Below are 18,973 nucleotides of genomic sequence, written 5' to 3'. Positions count from 1 at the left end.
TACATAGATAATTAACACCCAGACACAGATCAAACACATTGATCACACAAATATTTGCCTGGAGAGGAAGTACTTTTTTACCGTAGATAAAAATCCTACTCAAAATAAACATTCCATTAGATAAAAAAAACTGCATTCGGCCATTGGAATCGAGCCGATTAAAATCTGTTCGAATTATATCATTTCTCTTCCAGCATATGCTTGAAGGCGCTTACTTCCAGACAACTATAAAATACAGAAAAAAACCACATTTATGATCAAATGGATTAACATAAACACATACTACAATAAAATAGCGTCCACTTCGACTCTTACGAATGTCTCATTATATGCACGTTTCGTAAATAATTATCTACAATTAAAAGTAATTCCAAATATTAGTTACATAAATAATAAATAAATAAATATTTCGGGACAATTTTCACACGCTTTCGCTTGTGTTATGGAAACCAGATGGCTGATAAACATACATATATAATTTTAAATAAATACTTATATAGATAATTAACACCCAGAGACAGAGCAAACATCTTTATTCAACACACAAATATTTGCCCCGGCTATTAAATATTTAATTATTTATCACTGCTAGTTAAGCTTTAACTTATTTTAGTATTTATATAATTTATATAATTGTAATACATTTGTTTTAATTAGAAAATATGAATTTAAAATAGGTTTAACTTTCTAAAATTAATAGGTATCTCAATGGTTATTAAAATGAAATTATTGTTAAAAAAACCTTTTAATCATTTTTAATTCCACAACATTTAATGTTTTAGTCTTCATAATATGTAGATTCTTAGATATACGATTTTTACAGTGGAATTCGTCAAGTCGCAGAGAGGGAAGGCCCTCCTCAGACTCAACGGTTATACGTACTCCCTAAAGAGTGCATCAGAGTTCAGAAAGAGGAATCGCTGGGTCTGTTCCACCCATCAGGTGAATAGATGCCCTGGAGTGCTACTGATTACAGAGGGAACGATTGTAGAGAGGAACGAGAATCATAATCACCCGCCGAAGTTCGATAAAATGATCCCTTATACTGATACACTGCCTTGGTTCTTTACTTCTTAGAGCAGGGGTTCCCAAACTGTGCACCGCGGCGCCCTATATCATAGCGTCATAAAATGATATACAAGATTTAAAATTCGTTTACAATAAAGAAATTGAGTTAATATTTTCAATTTTTGTTCTTCTCTGCCAAACCTAATTTTCTATTCTTGTATTGTATGTACCTATATCGCCTGTTTTCTTTTCTAATAGCTAGGTTGGGTGGGTAGGGCGCCGTGACAAAAAACTTTAACATGAAACTGTACCGCGAGCTGAAAAAGATTGGGAACCCCTGACTTGGAGTATAATAGTATAGTTTCGGTTGGGTTTATAATTATATAATAAACTAGTGGTCCGCCCCGGCTTCACCCGTGGTACATATTTCGCAATAAAAGGTAGCCTATGTCCTTTCTCGGGTATCAAAATATCTCCATACCAAATTTCATGCAAATCGGTTCAGTAGTTTAGGCGTGATTGAGAAAAAGACAGACAGACAGAGTTACTTTCGCATTTATAATATTAGTATGGATATATAGCTGGGTCCACACCGGACGATCCAGTGATCCCGCGATCCGCGATCCAGGATCGCGGAGCATGGATCGTGGATCATGTTAGGCCGATCCACTTTAAAAACTTGCGATCCAAAATATGCGCTCCAAGTGATCCTAAGGCGATCCGTGATTCAGCCAGTCTAACTCTTGTACGATATGGAGTCACACGTACAACGGCGGCGTCTTGCCGTTGCAGCAGTAACTTTTATTATACTGAAATGTTTGCGAAAAAAATCAAAAAAAAGAAATCGACGGATTCGGGTGAAACAACTTTACAAAAATCGATTGGAATCTGGGACTCAGCTGTACACAGAGTTAGTTTCAGATGAAGTGGAACACAATTTTGCAAGAATGAATGCTAATCAATTTGAGATATTGTGTTCATTATTGGATAACAAGCTAAGAAAGAATGATACAAATTATATTTTCTTCGGATTTTCGACCGACTTCCCCATTTCGCAAGAAATATGACGCCATGCATCATCCCTGACACCTCTATTTGTGTAATTCGAATCCTTGGGATCCCATAAACATGGAAATTTTTTGTACAACGGTATCAGACGGCGACTTTCCGAGATATCCATGACTTTCTGAGGTGAGGTGGATCGCGCGAACCAAAACACAACCGTCCACACCACGCGCATCACGCAACTGAGGCACCTTTGAAGCGGGTACAAAAACCGCCCGCTGACGGATCGCACGAGGTAGGGATCGCGCGCGGCAAAACGCGTGCATGGATCGCGCGCGGCACGACCACACCGCCCGCATCTTTGGATCGCGCGCCTGCCGCGCGCGATTGGATCGCGGTGGATCGTCCGGTGTGGACCCAGCTATTACCATCTCGATTTCGTTGGGTTATGTTGCGTATACAACAACGCCGTCTAGCGATACAACTACCGGGAGAAATGACAAATGGCCTTACTAATATAATATCCTGGATAAGCATTGTTTTTTCGTCCAACTCCACTCCGTCTACCAAACTCATGATGTAATTTATTTTATAAATCCTTATAATTATTCAGAAAAACAAGATAAGTTCATTACTGAGTATATTAATGTTTGTGTTCAATGAAGTGAGAATTCAATTTTTTTTAAATTTGCTGTTGTGTGTAAAAAAAAATGTATTTCTTTTGATATACTAAAAGTATATTATTATCGTATGTAGTTTACACAACTGTATTTTTACCTTAAAATATAACGTGATAGGTATGTATGTACTTGTAATACTTCATATTTATAGAATTTTTTGCATCTTATACTGTCCTACTTTCTAATGCGTTATAATACCTAGATACTTTAAAATTTATGCGTAAATAATATGCGTAATTACCTGTGAATAGTGAGATTAAAAAAAAACATTTTTGTTGTTATTTACTCGTTTATTTATCCTTTTTATTTATTATTTTCGTTATTTATTCTTGCAGTCGTTATCACTGTTTCAAAATATAAACATATTTCAACCATTCTGGTCAAAAAGGGTAACAGACAGACAGTCTACATTTACAATAATTACCAAAGATTACTATTTACTTACGCAGAATAAGAACCATATCTAATTTCAAGTTTACTTTCAGTACAATTCGTAAGATCGAGGACCGGTACGCGTCTGCTAAAGCTCTGTGACTACACGTACTACGGAATAAAGCGGGTGGGAAAAACAAGATGGCGCTGTTCCACGCACCAATGGCGTGGCTGCAACGCTTCCGTCGTCACTGTAAACGACCAAGTCATGGCCATGTCTGGCCAACATACACATTTCCCTAAGAATTACGTTCCGAAAATGTATAAATTAATGTGTAAAACGGAAGAAACATAAATTGTTTGATGTTTTAGAAATTTTGTAAAATAATTACAATTGTAATTTTTTATTAATTACATTACAATTAACATTTTAATTAATTAATTCAGTTTAACTTATTTCTTATTTAAGTCAAATCAAGAATTTTTAGATTAAGGTTAATTTTAAGATTATGGTATTTGGTCCGAAATTTACTGGCTCTTCTTTAAAATGAATGGCATGAATTGGTGTAACTTAGTGTAAGATCTATCTTGTATTTGTAACTGACTGTAATGTGGGTCTAATAAATAAATAAATAAAATACGTGGGCTTTAGAATTCACCGAGGAAATTACCATGTAATATTATATGAAGGGCGTTTTCAATAGATTTGTTTTATTTAGTTACCCGAAAATTTAAATATAATCAGTTTATTTTACTTTTCACTTGGTAATGGCACTATAGTTTTATGAAGATTTTAAAATTGGTACCTGCAATTATTGTTTTTTGTTTCAGATCCTCTCAAGTATTTAGGAGATACTGAGTTTATAGGTAAGTGACGGTTTTGTTTTTTTAATTCAGTGGATTTTTCTTATTAATTGATATTGAACCTTTTCCTGTATAATTATAAATGTAAATTTAATATTACACCTCTTATCTTAACATTATATTTATGACACACTATTACCACCAAATCTCTGTTGTATATTTTACATACATATATTTGGCTACTTATGGACATATTGATATGACATATGGATAATTTCAGACATCGATCTCCCAAAGCAAAACAGAAAACCAACGAGAGAGGAAATAATACAACAAAATCGAGGCAAAGCCATGGCAGATTAAAAAGCGGTTCAATTAGATAGGCCCCCTACCAATTAAATATGAGAAAACGTAACGATCAAAAGAAAAAAGAGCGACTGTGCCGAACACACGTGTCAGAAGTGAAACTTCTTTGGCAAGATTCAAAGATACAAAATCGTCGCTTTACCCCATGATGTGACGGTATATCCATAATGCGACATGTTGAGAGTAAAATTTTTTAAATAAATAAAAATTTTTTTTTAATTAATTTATGTTTCAATTAAAAAAAAAACGAAAATGTTAAGTGATAAGAAATGGCGCTGCATGTCAATGCAGGAAAAAACGGGATATGTCATTATCAAAACAAGAATTTTCAAAATACTGACAACAAAAAGAGAGTAAATTGAGAGAAACAAGAAACATCTAAAAATCTTTAAATTTGCTTGCGAAATAAAATTAAATAAATGGAACTTTAGAAACGCTATTGACATTTATATTTATCAACATTTAAAATTAGATAAGTTTCAATCTCATGCTGTCCCTGTTGTTCACGTATGTATTGATCAGACAAAATTATTGACTAATAATTATTAATAGTACCTAATATTGGGAAGTCAAATTATTTAATCACATAACATATTAATCATTATTACATGATACTAGAGCAAACGTATTTTTATGTTTAATTAGGAAATAAATACCTAAAGTAAGTTCCTGAGGATGTAAATTTATGTAATCTTTTCCATCTTTATAAAATATGTAATAACAAATTGTATAAAATTATAATATTATAAAAATCAACTTTTTATTTAAAAATGTATGTAACTATACCAATTAGAAACTTAATTAACAAACAAATTACATCCAGGGCCGCGGTACATGCAATCAGAAAGAGGCGCAAAGATATTATACATGAACGGGTTTACCTTCTACAAACACAGAAGTTACGGCTTGAAATCCAGATGGTACTGTCGACAGTTCAAGCAAGGATGTAAAGCGAACTTGCACACGTATGAAAATGAAATAATTTCATTGAATAATAATCATAATCACCAGGGCGGTATTCACCCTGCTGGGGGCCCTGGACACAGAGTAGACGGGCCTCTAGTTGGCCTGGCCAATAGAATTTATGTTTAAGTAGTGACAAATATCTTCCTGCACCTGTTATAATAATTATTATAACCAACATATAAAGCAACGATTAAGGATATATGCGATTATACAACCTTTTTGTTTTCACTTAATTTATAAGATCGACTTTTATATGCGATTCTCTATACATTGAAAATTTCAATTTAAACATAATTAAGAATATAATATAGAGCCTTACTATGGCGTTTGTTTTACAGAAGAGAGATAAATTGTTTACAGACTAAATGAATCTATTACATTATTACAAAGATTTATAAATATACAATTAACTATCTATATATTACATTGAATTCAAAGTATTAAAAATTGTTGAAAAAACCTCCCAATTATTTGTAATTAATTTAGTTTTCCTTCTATTTCTATACGAAGCATGACATACATTGCATTTAAATTGAATATACATAATGTTTAATAGAACTGCTAGCGTACCCGAAAAGAGTTTCGTTGGTAAATACTGGCTATAGTTTAGCTTTAGGGGGGCCCTATGATCGTTGCCTTGGAGTCTTGCCCAAATATGCATTAGAGTATATATTCTATGCCCATAGCGCCCCGTTGTAAAGACGGGCCTGATATTAATATAACCTCTGAGAATACGAATATTGATAAGGTAAGTATGTAAAGAATCATGTATAGATAATAGATATTTAATAGTATGTCTCACAAAAATCTGACGTTGAATTATGTAAATATCTTCCTCGTAGCATTTGAAATGATAAATTATTAATAAAATGTGTAATAATATATATTTGTTTTTATTTGATACCAACTTTGTGCATGAGTAAATTTAATTACTATTTATTTTCAATGGCGGATAGAATAAAATAAAAATTGATTTTTCATTTCTGCTTTTAATTTGAATAATTTTGTTGCTTAAAAATAGGTTATGTTAATATATTTTGTAAAACATACAAGTGTTCACTAAAGTTAGTCAATGAGTCCAAATATTCTTATAAAAATGGTAAAAAAAGATAACTGGTTGTTTGCCATAACTGTTATAAAGAATCAATGTTTAAGAAGTGATAATAAAATGTTCCTATACCTGTAATAACCAATACATAAAAAGCAACTGCTAATCATATCATATTAGTGATTATACATAGAGCCACTATCACGACTTCTAGATAAGTTCCGTTCAGCTTTGTCAGTTAAAATATAAGGACATATCAATTATGGACTATGTTAATGCAACACTAAGGATGTTTTCAGAGCTGATATTCAAAAAAACGCAACGTGGCAATAGCGTGATGATAATAGGCGAATACAGATTCAACCGCGTGGATAGTAATGGCATCCGATCTCGGTGGACGTGTGTGAAGAAACCTTTTGGCTGCAAAGTCACTATTATCACAATTTCGAATGAAATCGTCCTCACTAGGAATGAACACAACCATTAAAATTATTATTTATAACATAACAAGTCGAATAAACAAGTTGAAACTATTTGCGCTGTCTTTAAAGCTTTGAATAGAATCTCACTATTTTGCTCTCATTATCTTGCTCCAAAATTATGTAAATATGCAGCGAGTATTTGCGTACTGCTGTTGTATAGATTGGAAGAACTTTGTAAAAAAGTTATTTCCAAACTATACGTGATTAGTTTCACACCGTTGCGTGCTGGCCTTGTATAGTTTGGAAAGACGCCTCGACTCGAACTAACTACGGGAAAAAACCATACTCTTTGAAGGAGCACAAATGTTTAATAAATTGCCAAACAAGTTAAAAAATTGTGAAAGTCTAAATGTATTTAAAAAATTACTTAAAAATCACATTTACTGTAATTTAGAATAGTACAGTAGAATTTATGCTTATTTTGTATAAATATTACATGATATTAACTAAAACTAGAGAAATAAGTTAATTTAATTTAAGATAGCATGTAACTCATTTTAAGTGAACAAACTGTTCTTATGAGTAATAAAGTCTTTAAACCTAAATCTAATCATCTCGTTAATGTCTTTTATGCTTCGTCCCATAATATTATATCGGGTGTTCCTCAAGGTTCGCATTTAGGTCCTGTTCTTTAAGCCTCGAAATTGTCACCTAATTTTATTTTAATTTTTGTATGAAACCATGTATTATAAATGCTATTATTAAATACTATCATTAAATAAAATATTAGATGTGTACCTATGTACAACGGCCCGTCTCCGGCACGGTATATCGTAAATCACGCTTTACTGCAAGATTGTTTTTTCACGTCATGTTGTTTTCAGAGCTGATATTTGATAAAACGCAAAGTGGCAACGGTGTAATGATAATTGGCAAGTACAGATTAAACTGCGTGGATAATAATGGTATCCAATCTCGTTGGATGTGTGTGAAAAAGCGACATGGATGCAAAGTCACTATTATCACAATAGCGAATGAAGTCGTCCTCGTTAAGAATGAACATAATCATTAAAATTATTTTATTTTATTACATTACAAATCGAATGAACAAACTATTTGCGCTGCCTTAAGGGAAGCTTTTGATAGAGTCTCACATCATATTATCTTGTTCCAAAAATTATGTAAATATGCACTCTTATCATTGTTCTTGAAGTGGAATAAATTTGTATCAAAGAGTACGTCTATTTTTTGTTCTCGTTAATGCTTCTCGTTTCTTTCTTCTTTCTCGTTTTGCTATTTTATGCTTCGTCCCATAGTATTATATCGGGTGTTCCTCAAGGTGCGCATTAAGGTCCTGTTCTTTTTATATTCTTTAAGGCTCGTAATTGTCACCTAATTTGTTTTTTGTTTTTACTTTTTTATGGAACCATGTTGTTTATACAATGCTATTATTAAATAAAATATAAGATGTGTATGTCCCACACGGCCCGTCCCCGGCGTGGTATAGCGTAAATCATGCTTTATTGTGAGATGTTCAAACTCAAACTCAAACTCAAACATTCATTTATTCAATTAGACTACTATTTAGTAGCACTTTCGAATCGTCATTACATAATTATTTTAACATTTACCACCTAAACACGTGTTGTTTCCAGAGCTGGTATTCGAAAAAACGCAAAGTGGGAACGGCGTAATGATAATGGGTAAGTACAGATTCAACTGCGCAGATAAAAGGGGCATGCGAACTCGGTGGACGTGTGTGAAAAAGCGACATGGATGCAAAGTCACTGTTATCACAATAGCGAATGAAATCCTCGTCGTTAAGAATGAACATAACCATTAAGATTATTGTTTGTCACAAAATTTGTCTGTGTATTGTTAGTTCATACCTATCATTGATTTACTGATTTTTACAATAGTCGTCTAATTTGTTTTAATTTCTTTATTTGGTTTGTATTTTTTTTAAGTAGTTGCAGTTTAAGCAAACACGGTAGATGTAAGCAAATTATAATGTAATCACCGCTTCAGAAATAAAAAGCTTTTCTTCGTTACTGGTTTCACATTTTTTTTTTTTAATAAGGCACCCGTCATCACAGGGTGTTCGCGCCACCTCTGGATTATAGTCCAGAGACATTTTTTGTTTTTATTTTTATTTATTTTTTTGCACAAATAATTTTAAAATACAATATAAAATACTGGTAAAATACAAAATAAAATAAAAAAATACTGGTATAAATTACAATAAAATGACTAAATAATTGCTTAAAAATACTATAAAATTTAAATCAAAATTATTATAACCAATTCAATAAAAGACGGCACAAAAACACTCAACTTAATCCTATATCACAGTAAAAGAGCTAAAACTAATATCACACACTATTTCTTTTGTTGACTACGACTACAATATGTCTACAATATTGTAGGAACGCATCCCTACACTTATCCCCCGCCCAGGGCGGAAGGTAGATTCTCACCCGTCATCGCCATTCCCAATTTTTGCTCAACAGCATATCTATTGCTTGCAAAAATTGGGCACTCGAGTAACAGGTGAGGAACCGTCTCCTCAACTCCAGGCTGACATAGACACGACGGATCCTCCTTCAGCTTGAATCTGTTCAAGTAGAAGGTGAATCCACCGTGACCAGTCAGTACTTGTGTGGTGTGGTGTGTGATGTCGATTTTCCCGACTACCTTGTATGCAGCGGTTTCACAATAATATAGTTTATAGCTGGTTCCATAACTTGTGGATGTGTTCTGATTAGCGTATCAGTCAGTTAAAATCATATAAAATCCTTAGGTACATATGAAAATTTAGCTTAAAAAGTGTTAAATTGGCTATCGTCTACTTTTTTACATGCATAAGAAAGTCATGATAATATGCCTATTTAATAAGATATTAGATGTACGAAACATTGAGTTACTATGTACTACGTACTAGAGAGGACATCGCTACTAGACTATTTGTAACACCAGTTAGAGTCAATCGTCTCAAACCTTACATTGATTGGTTTTAATTGATAAGTTTATTCATATTTTTTTTATAAGATAAACAATATTTATTTGTTGTATTGATTGGTTTTTGGTTTTAAATTATAAGTAATAAGAGGCAGAATATCTACAGAGTGTATGACTCACTCACTGACTCACGCCGCCGGCCGCGCTTGGCGCACAGATTTTGTTCGTGGTGTCCTCTCTATACGTACCTAGTAATAATACCTCAATGGTATGAAGGTAAGTAATAATTGTTAGACACATTAATAAACATAACTAAGAATAATATAATAAAGCGTTTTTAATATAACCTAAGGAACAAAAAAAAAGAATCATAAGCTAATAATATAATTTATTTCATTACAGATCTATTTTTTAAAACGACGAAAGCAGGAAAATCTATTTTAATAGTTAATGGTTATAGATTTTACAAAGTTAAAGGTAATGAAGGACCCGTTATTACCTGGTTTTGTATGAAAAAACATATATTTCAATGTAAAATGATATTGATTACGAAAAACGAAAAAAATGTGATGGCAATTCATGAACATAATCACTGAATGAAAAACCGAGTTTTTTTCCATTTTAGTTTAACATTTAGGTATACAATATGAGTTATTCTTAAATAATGTGCGTAAACTTTTCTTGAATTACTTACCTTACATTTAATTTACACTTAGTATTACATTGTATAAGTAAGTAGTAACATACGTAAAAATATTATATTAAAAAAAAATACAATGTACAATGTATGTACCTAATAAACTAGTCTAACGGGCAAAAAGTGTCCGTAGCTAAACTCGGTTAGCAAGCATATTAGGCAGAGTTCTCTAATAGATAATAGACTTAAAACATTGCTGTGTTTTATACAGCGCCGCGCGCCGGTCGGACATTTTTAGGCGACCTTAATATACCTATACAGGGTGTCCCACTATTGGTATAGATACTAAGCGCGAAGGGACTTGTAGTTTTGCATACACTGATCACGTAAAAAATACTTAAACAACAAAATTACATAAAAAAAGACGGGTTGCACTCCGGGAGTGCTGGCAGAAGTGAAAACTTGATTATTAACGTTCAGCATGTTGATATTTTGGAATGGTATCCGTCTTACGCATGGAATATAAGGGCTAAAAAAAAAAACATCCGTCTTACGCTTATTCGATCAGGCCACGTGTCCTGACGCGAGTTTAAGATTTTATACCCAACGCCGCTAAAGAAGTTTTCACTTCAAAAATTTTTGCTACGTTTTCCCTGAAAATCCATGTTTTCTCCTCTAGCTTCGCGCAGCCGGCAAATACCGCTTCGCAATTTGTCTATGAAAACATAATCTTAAACGATAGGTCACGTGCTGTTAACAAAGTTGGGCGGGTTGCAGCTCCTTTGAGCTTAGTATACCAACAGTGGGACACTGTATAACTTTTTTAATTTAATATTATTGTTTCAACATTACAAAGTATATTAAAAAATACCTAATAAATGAATCTATTAAAGTTATATAATATGTGCAATCTAGAAAATATAGAAATGAATAAAAATAATTTTGTATTCTATTATTTTTCTCTCCCTTTCTATACAAATATCTAACAACAATGCCATCATAAAGAATTAATACCATATTATTTAATATCGTTACAGATCTCGCTTATACAACGTCACAAAGAGGAAAACCTATTTTAATTGTAGGTGGGCATGCGTTTTACAAAGGCAAAGATGGTAAAGGTCCCATAGTACCATGGTATTGTACGAAGACACATACAACACACTGCAAGATGAAATTGAAAACGCATAACCACAGAATAATCTTAGTTATGGGTAAGCACAATCACGGAATTTAACAGTCAATGAAATAAGTAAAAAGTATTTTATTGTAAAAAGTAGTTACCAACAAAATATTCTGTCTTCAAATACTGCACACTAACTCAAAGTAAGATGGCATGATTCAACTATTGTGAACGAAGAGATAACTAAAGTCAATGCTGGCCAATTAGCCACATTTCAAGATGCCGTTTTAGCCTATCGACACCTTTCTACTTATAATATTTGCTTGTGGTTGTATAAGTGTATCTTTTACTTTTTCTTTTTTTCTCCTCTTTTAAGCTTGAGTGTAAGAGTGTGTCATATTATTTATGAGTAAATTCTAAAACAAGATGTGTTGCATAATTTGTTTGTATGTGTTCCCAGTTTCTATTACATAAATAACAATGTGATCAAATAAAAATAAATCTCTGCAGTTTCGAAACTTCTTCATTATTTAATTTATTCTTCCATCATATTAATAATAATCAATAAACATAATTTATGATCCTTATAAAACTACATATTATTATAAAAAGCTGTTGTCGCTGTCTGTCCGTTCCCATGTATGCTTAAATCTACGCAACAGATGTTCATGCGATTTTTTTAAATACATGTATAGAGTGATACGGAAGGCTTTAGTTTATAATTTATAAGATTTTAAGCAAAGTGAACGAAGCCGCGGGTGGAAACGGTTATCATGCAAAGCTAAGACCTAGCGCGCAAGAGACCATCAACTCTATAGGAAGTTGCGTCTCTACGTGCGCGCATTTTCTTACTAGCCCATAGAGTTGATGGGAGAGACAAAATAGTTGTGGAGACAAAAGTTGCTCTTGCGCGCTAGCTCTTAAACGAAACAATTTCCTTCTTCAATATCTGGTTCTGTTGCCGTTGCCGATATACCCTTTCGTACGTATACTACAATATATTTATTATATTTAAGTTTTAAAATTAAGCCCTTTTTTTAACTTCTTTTCCCTCTTAAATTTAACACTAAACTTAGATATTCATAAAATAATTATTTAGTTACAGAATTCGTTATGTGTACAACGTCACAAAGAGGAAAACCTATTTTAATTGTGGAGGGGCATAGGTTTAAAGCTAAAGATGCTAAACGGCCTGTAATTAAATGGGATTGTCTGAAGAAAGAATAAAATAAGATGAAGATCTAGTGATTAAAATTAGTGAATACAATAATTGAATTAATAACATGTATTTAATTATTAAGGGCTGATTTTTCAATCCTTGGTTAAAATTTATCCGTCCATTAAAGTATTACGGCCTTACTAATAAAATGTTACCCATTCGCTATGCAATGGATTAGACATTGCAATAACCTGTCTTGTTTTTATGATTGACGTTTCATGTGACAAGAGCAGGACACAGCTATTGTATAAAATGGTAGAAAATCCATTGTTTAACTTTTTATTAGTAAGGCCGTTAGATGATAATATTAAAATGTCACCTGTAAACTTTCAAATGCAAGAATAATTAGAATATATTTTTGAAATGATAGTTTAATGCGTTATTCAACGTATAAGTTTTAACCAAGGATTGAAAAATCAGCCCTAAGTGAATGTGTTACCGGCTGTATTCTGTACAATGTTAAATTAACAAAAAACAATAAATCTGTAGGAATGTATAGATATAATATGAAATGCGAAGGCTCTATTGTATGTACATAAGTCATGGATGTGATCCTGTATATGTAACAGTGTGTTAAAATAAATAAAATTTAGTAGTTAGAAACCAAAATTCTTAGCATGAAGCTGCGTCTACGCTTGGAGAGCCGAGCACGAGCGGAGCACGAGCCGAACACAATTCGTCTAGTGTGGACCAACTTACAAGCCGAGACAACTTACACGACGAAGCCGAGAACGGTTCCGCTTATGCTTCGCTTGTGTTCGGTTCGTAGCGTAGACCCGCCTTGATAAATAAAAATATGAATCGAAAAAAATTTAGTTTAAAATTACATAATTTTAACCTTTCCCTGATATATTATAACCATTAAAAAACCAAGATCAGAAGGTATAAATATAAATAATTTCGTTACAGGTTTATTTTTTGAGATGTCACAAAGAAAGAAACCTATTCTTATTGTAGATGGATATCGGTTTAACAAAGTAAAAGAACTTAATGGACCCATAGTAAGATGGAACTGTGCGGGAAGATACACGACACAGTGTAAAATGAAAGTAAAGACGAAAGGCAAAAGTCTATTCTGTAGAATTGGTGAACACAATCACTGAATCATATAACCGACCTGAGGGCAGAGACAAATGGCAAAAAGCTAAGGAATACAATCCGCTATCGATACTAATTGACATAAGCGTATGACGTTTCGCTAAGGATTCGGTCACCCTATCAACGACGACGACCACAAAATTTTCATCACCATGATGTCTTAAAGCAGTATTCATTTGAGTGTGGAAAAATGACAGAGGTACAGGTCGCCTAGCGCCATCCCTTTCCAACATAAGAATTAATACTTCTTCAAGACATTGTTCACCAGACTTGCACAGTTGTATTGAAATCAAACTCTAGTCATTTAAAAATCTTTTAATTATATTGCAAACTTTAATTAGGTACTACAGTTTAAAGTAATAAAGATATATTCCATGTTGTGCGTTATAGATAGTGTGTATATGTTCGTGATAGATAGTGTGTTAGTTTATTACGATTAAGTTTTAGATTTAAGTTTTAACCTATCTTGTTTAAATGGATATATGCGAAGATATTATCTAGTCAACCGCTTCATTCCTTATATATAATGAAAAATAGCCATATTTACTGCTGTTTCCATAAATAAAAAGTATGTTGAAAGCATGTTGTTTCAAAACATACCAGGACGTTGGGTCCGTGATTAAAAGCACTTCTTTTCTGTCCTATCGAATAGCCTATCGAAATAATTGTGTACCACTTAATTTCTATTTCTATGTATTAAAAAAAACACATACAATACCTAACCCATCCCCTTATCCAAACCAACAACTACGCTAAATGACGTTCGGTAATGATGTTTAATGATACATTCAACAACTTGACGAGTTGTTCTTTAGTCATTCAATTAAATGTCGTCATTTTTTTTTATTGGGAATAGGGAAGCGCTTGACCACAATCTCGCCTGATGTTTAGCTGAGATGTGGTCTAAGATGAAACGCGCTTCCCTAGAAGGTACCTGTTCACTCTACGTTCATGAACGCGCTAGTCATTCAATTAAGGAGCAGATTCAACCCGATGGCTGCTATTTTTGAGTTACATGCTATGTAACCCAAAAAAAAGAATAGTTTCCAAAACGATTGATCGAACGATCCATCTATTAAAAGTTATAAACGAATTCTTCATTTACCAGAAATGCAAGTTTAAAATTTAATCGTGTCTGATTTCAGAAATTACCTATTCCACATCAATACGCGGGAACCCTGTGCTTATAATAGGCAAATACAGACACAATTTATATTTTGAGAGCGGTCCTCGGAAGCGATGGATTTGTGTGAAGAAAAACGACAAATGTCTGGGCAAAGTTATGACCTACTACGGCGATATCGTTTTACAGACGGCACATAATCATTAGGCTGCGTTTCCACCAGAAATGTGCGAGGAAATCATTAGGCTGCGTTTCCACTTTACCTCGCATGCACCAGCACAGCTCTGGTGGAAGCGATACTATTGGTTATTTACAAATACAACGCATCTTCGCACATCTCTGATGGAAAAGCACCCTTAAGGCTGTGTTGCACCGCAACCGCCATCCTGTTACAAATGACCCGACATTTTGTGGGTCATTTGTAACAGGATGGCGGTTCTACAGGGGTCTTAGTACGCAATGACAAAAAGAAAAATGATGGTCAGAACGCTGATACCGGATATCTTAAGATACTATAACGTTTTATATTAGAGAATCTTAAGGGGCCTTAGTAGGTGAACACGGCAAAATGGACTGTTTTCTATGAGCTATAATTGAAAATATTGAAGTTTTTTCGCACTGGAATTTCTAATATGTATTACATATGTGTGATGGGATGACTGTTTCCAAAACACGATTGGAAACATTTTGCTCGATAAAAAAAATCCTGAAGTTACCTCTAAAATATCATATAAATGCTCATTACAACCGTATTTTACGATAATAATTCGTATAAAATCACAAATACATAGGTATTTACCTTGTCGATTTCGTGACTGTTTTAGATTTAGAAAATACTAAATATTTTCATTCACTTTTTGATAAAAATGTGAATGGCGCTTACGATTTTTAGTTTGGAGCACGTTGATTCCATACTAAACGCGGACCCCCTCACCGCTTACCTCAGGCCCGAATAGCTGAATTTTCGCTGACCGCCTAACCCCTCTTAACATAAAATATTATAGTATCTTCACCGTGTGTGACGCGCTTTAGAATTACAGAATATTATAAACTAAGGAGTATACTCGTAAAAGAAGGCGTGGCTCTTGTAGATAGGTCGTGGGAAGTATTCGTATTTTTAATATTTGATGACTTTGAAGTCCTTTGAATTTTTGTTTAAAGTATATTTTCTCATTCTATACGTATTGTCTTGTCACGTATTGTCGTATATGAATTGTAAAAATCAATTTATTTAATTTCATTTCATACCCAATAAAATGTTCATTATTTTTATTTGCATTATTTGACCTATTCACGTTCATATGACTTGTTTTTTTTTTTATATTAATCATATTTCAAATCCATTCCGATTTACGATTACACTTCAATAAATTAAAATTTCTTTGTCACAACCGTGGTAAAAGTTACTCGTCAGACTTTCATTGTAATTTCCTTTACTTTAAAAATAAAATATAAATTACCATAAACCATTATTGAACATTAATATATTTTTTTATAGAAAAACTGATAATCATAAATCCCATGGAAAAGATGATCCGCTACGAAGGGTATAAGTACAGACTTTGCGACAGTTCTGAAGATGAAGAGAAATGGGTCTGTACCCAGTGGGAGAGTGGCTGTAGATCCTTTATTGTGACTCTGGATAACTCCATAACTTCACTGGGGAATGAGCATAACCATCAGGCAGAAATATAATTTAACAAATATTAGAACGAAGTTCCGTATCGCGTTGCGAAAGGGGGCTAGACGGAACCAAGGCCCAAAATTATAACGACACCTTTTGCTATAGTTGTATAGTTGTAAGCCGTGAGGCGTGCGCGTGTTTCTCTGTCTGTCTCTCTCACTCTCATAGAAACAAGCCAGTTATTGTAGTAACTTCGATCCATTTTATGTAACAAAAGATGTGAAATTTTACTTCCAAAATTCAATTCTGAATGTTTTATTTATGTTGCAAATGTTTCGTACAAAGAAAAATGAACACTTGGGTATAAAGATTTTCAAAAATGGACGGAAAACGTTGATAAAAAATTAATATTAATTTAGATTCTATTTACCTAAGATATTTGTGGTTGAACCACAAGTTGAAATAGGCAATAATGGTAAAGTAACATTTTGATTAAGTGTATTAAATTTAATTTAATGTTTTACGTATAACCCTATTGGTATTTTTAATATCATTAATGTTTAATGTATTTAATGAACGAGTACAAATATATTATAGAACTTTAAGTTTGAACTTGTTTATAAGGTAGGTTACAGATAGCTTTCTAAATTTTTAGCATTTAATATAAAAATTTGCTTAAAAACACATTTTCAAGGAATTGTATTGAAAAATTTGTTAGGTTGTAACTTGTAATTGTATAAGCTTTAGAATTCAAAGAAGAATACTTGATGGATATTTGTTATTTTAGAATTAGTTCTGGCAGATTTTTTAACTTTAAGAACGCTATTTTTTATAGAATTAAAATTGATATTCGTGTGATTACATATCTTTTTAATAATATTATAATTCCTTAATAAATATTTCTTTTTGTCCTAGTAAATTTTTTAACCTTACCTTTCCTATATTTGTTTAAAACTCATTGTTATGCTATTATTGTATTTCTTTAGCTATAAGTGATTTAATTAACATGATTTTCTTTAAAAAGTACTAAACTAACAAAATAACGTTATATTTTTCAGATTGTTTCATATTAGAATCGGATAAGGGTCATCTAGAGTTGCAATATCAAAATAATCGCTTTGGCTTACATTACACATACGGTGAAAAGCAAAGATGGCGCTGCAGGCAACGTATGAAGGGCTGTAACGCGTCACTCATTACGAGCAACGAAATGATACTTAAAGTGAGAGGAATACACAATCACTGACTGAAAAAAAGAGAAACCATGTGACAACCTCGTCAACATTGTAATGGTGCGTTTACACATTCGTGCGTAATGCGACGCGGTAAGCGAAGCGAATAACGAACACGCATATGTAAACTGCACTTAAACGTTTTATAATTTTTAATAAATGTAAAGTGACATGGTTCCACATACTTAGCCTAATCTTGCATTATTTTCTTCAAGTTTTGTTTTTAAGTATTTTTTATAATATTGTGAATGATAAATAAAACATCTGAATTGTTTATAATACAAGTTTTTGAGACATGCTTTTTGTTTCATTTTCGAATGGCCTTATTCCCATACCAACGTTTTATCCCATTAATTTTACTGAATGAAGAAAAAAAGTTAATATCTAATGAAAGGTAAAAACGTAAACATGGAACAAATAATAATTTTATTCCATGTTTTCGTGAATTTAAGTATATGGTGAAACTTCACTAGTCACATATTTTAAATGTACTTTTAAAACAAAGGTCAATAAATTGAATAATAATGATTCGTTTTTAATAAAACAATTATTTCTGCACGTCAGTCTTTAGCTATGTCTCTCTATATATTATGTAATGCTATATTGATAAAAATATTCTTTTTCAGTGGAAATATTGAAGAAGAACGGCCGTCAGGTATTACTTTTTGGAGGGAATTGCTATTCATTGCACTATTCCAATAATGACAGAAGCAGATGGCGCTGTAAGGGACGTATAAGAGGATGCAATGCGTCGCTGATCACGATCGACAAAAAGATAGTTAAGATGGGAGCATTACATAATCACTACTAGAATATCACTCGCGTTAAAAAAAGTGTTCCATCGTTACGATATTGTATTCACTGAAAAGTGTTTCGTATTGGTTGAGATGGTTGCTAATCATCTCAATAGATGGCGCGCGGTATATCCCTTAGTCACATAAAACTGAAAGAATAGAATAAATTCTCTGGCGGGTCACGGGTGGCCGAGTTGGTCAGGCATCCGCCCCGGATTGGCGTGAAAGGATGCGGGTTTTAGTCCCGCCTCGTGATCGAATTTTTTATATTCTCTATAAATTTAAATTTATAAATTTATATCGCTCGCGTTGTCAAATAAAATAAGCAGTAAAGTACGGGAGCTACCAACGTTTTAAAAAAAGACGTTTTATATTCCATGTTGACGGAATTTCACTTATTTCGATGATATTTTAATTATTTTGAAATAAAAATTGCGTCTGGCACCTATTTAACAACGAAAAAAACGTCTTGCAATAAAAAATGTATGTCTGAT

General features: G+C 32.8%; 1 protein-coding gene across 11 annotated transcripts in view; it reads left to right on the top strand.

Moving 5' to 3' along the window:
- Positions 1-18,973, top strand: part of LOC123694735 (protein tramtrack, beta isoform) — a 437,925-nt gene that overhangs the window by 293,043 nt on the left and 125,909 nt on the right. Inside the window, exon 5 of one of the 11 annotated variants that reach the window (XM_045640271.1) lies at positions 3,179-3,435. The exons of 9 other annotated variants lie outside the window; for them this stretch is intronic. In XM_045640271.1, the coding sequence (XP_045496227.1) occupies positions 3,179-3,420 (242 nt within the window). In that variant the 3' untranslated portion in view covers positions 3,421-3,435. Of the gene's footprint in view, positions 1-823; positions 1,093-3,178; positions 3,436-18,973 lie in introns of those variants that run through there. One more of the 11 variants, XM_045640260.1, reaches the window with a different exon arrangement.

The sequence above is a fragment of the Colias croceus genome, chromosome 10 (genome assembly GCF_905220415.1).
Source record: "Colias croceus chromosome 10, ilColCroc2.1".
Lineage (NCBI taxonomy): Eukaryota > Metazoa > Arthropoda > Insecta > Lepidoptera > Pieridae > Colias > Colias croceus.
This window is presented reverse-complemented; position numbering and strand designations above follow the sequence as displayed.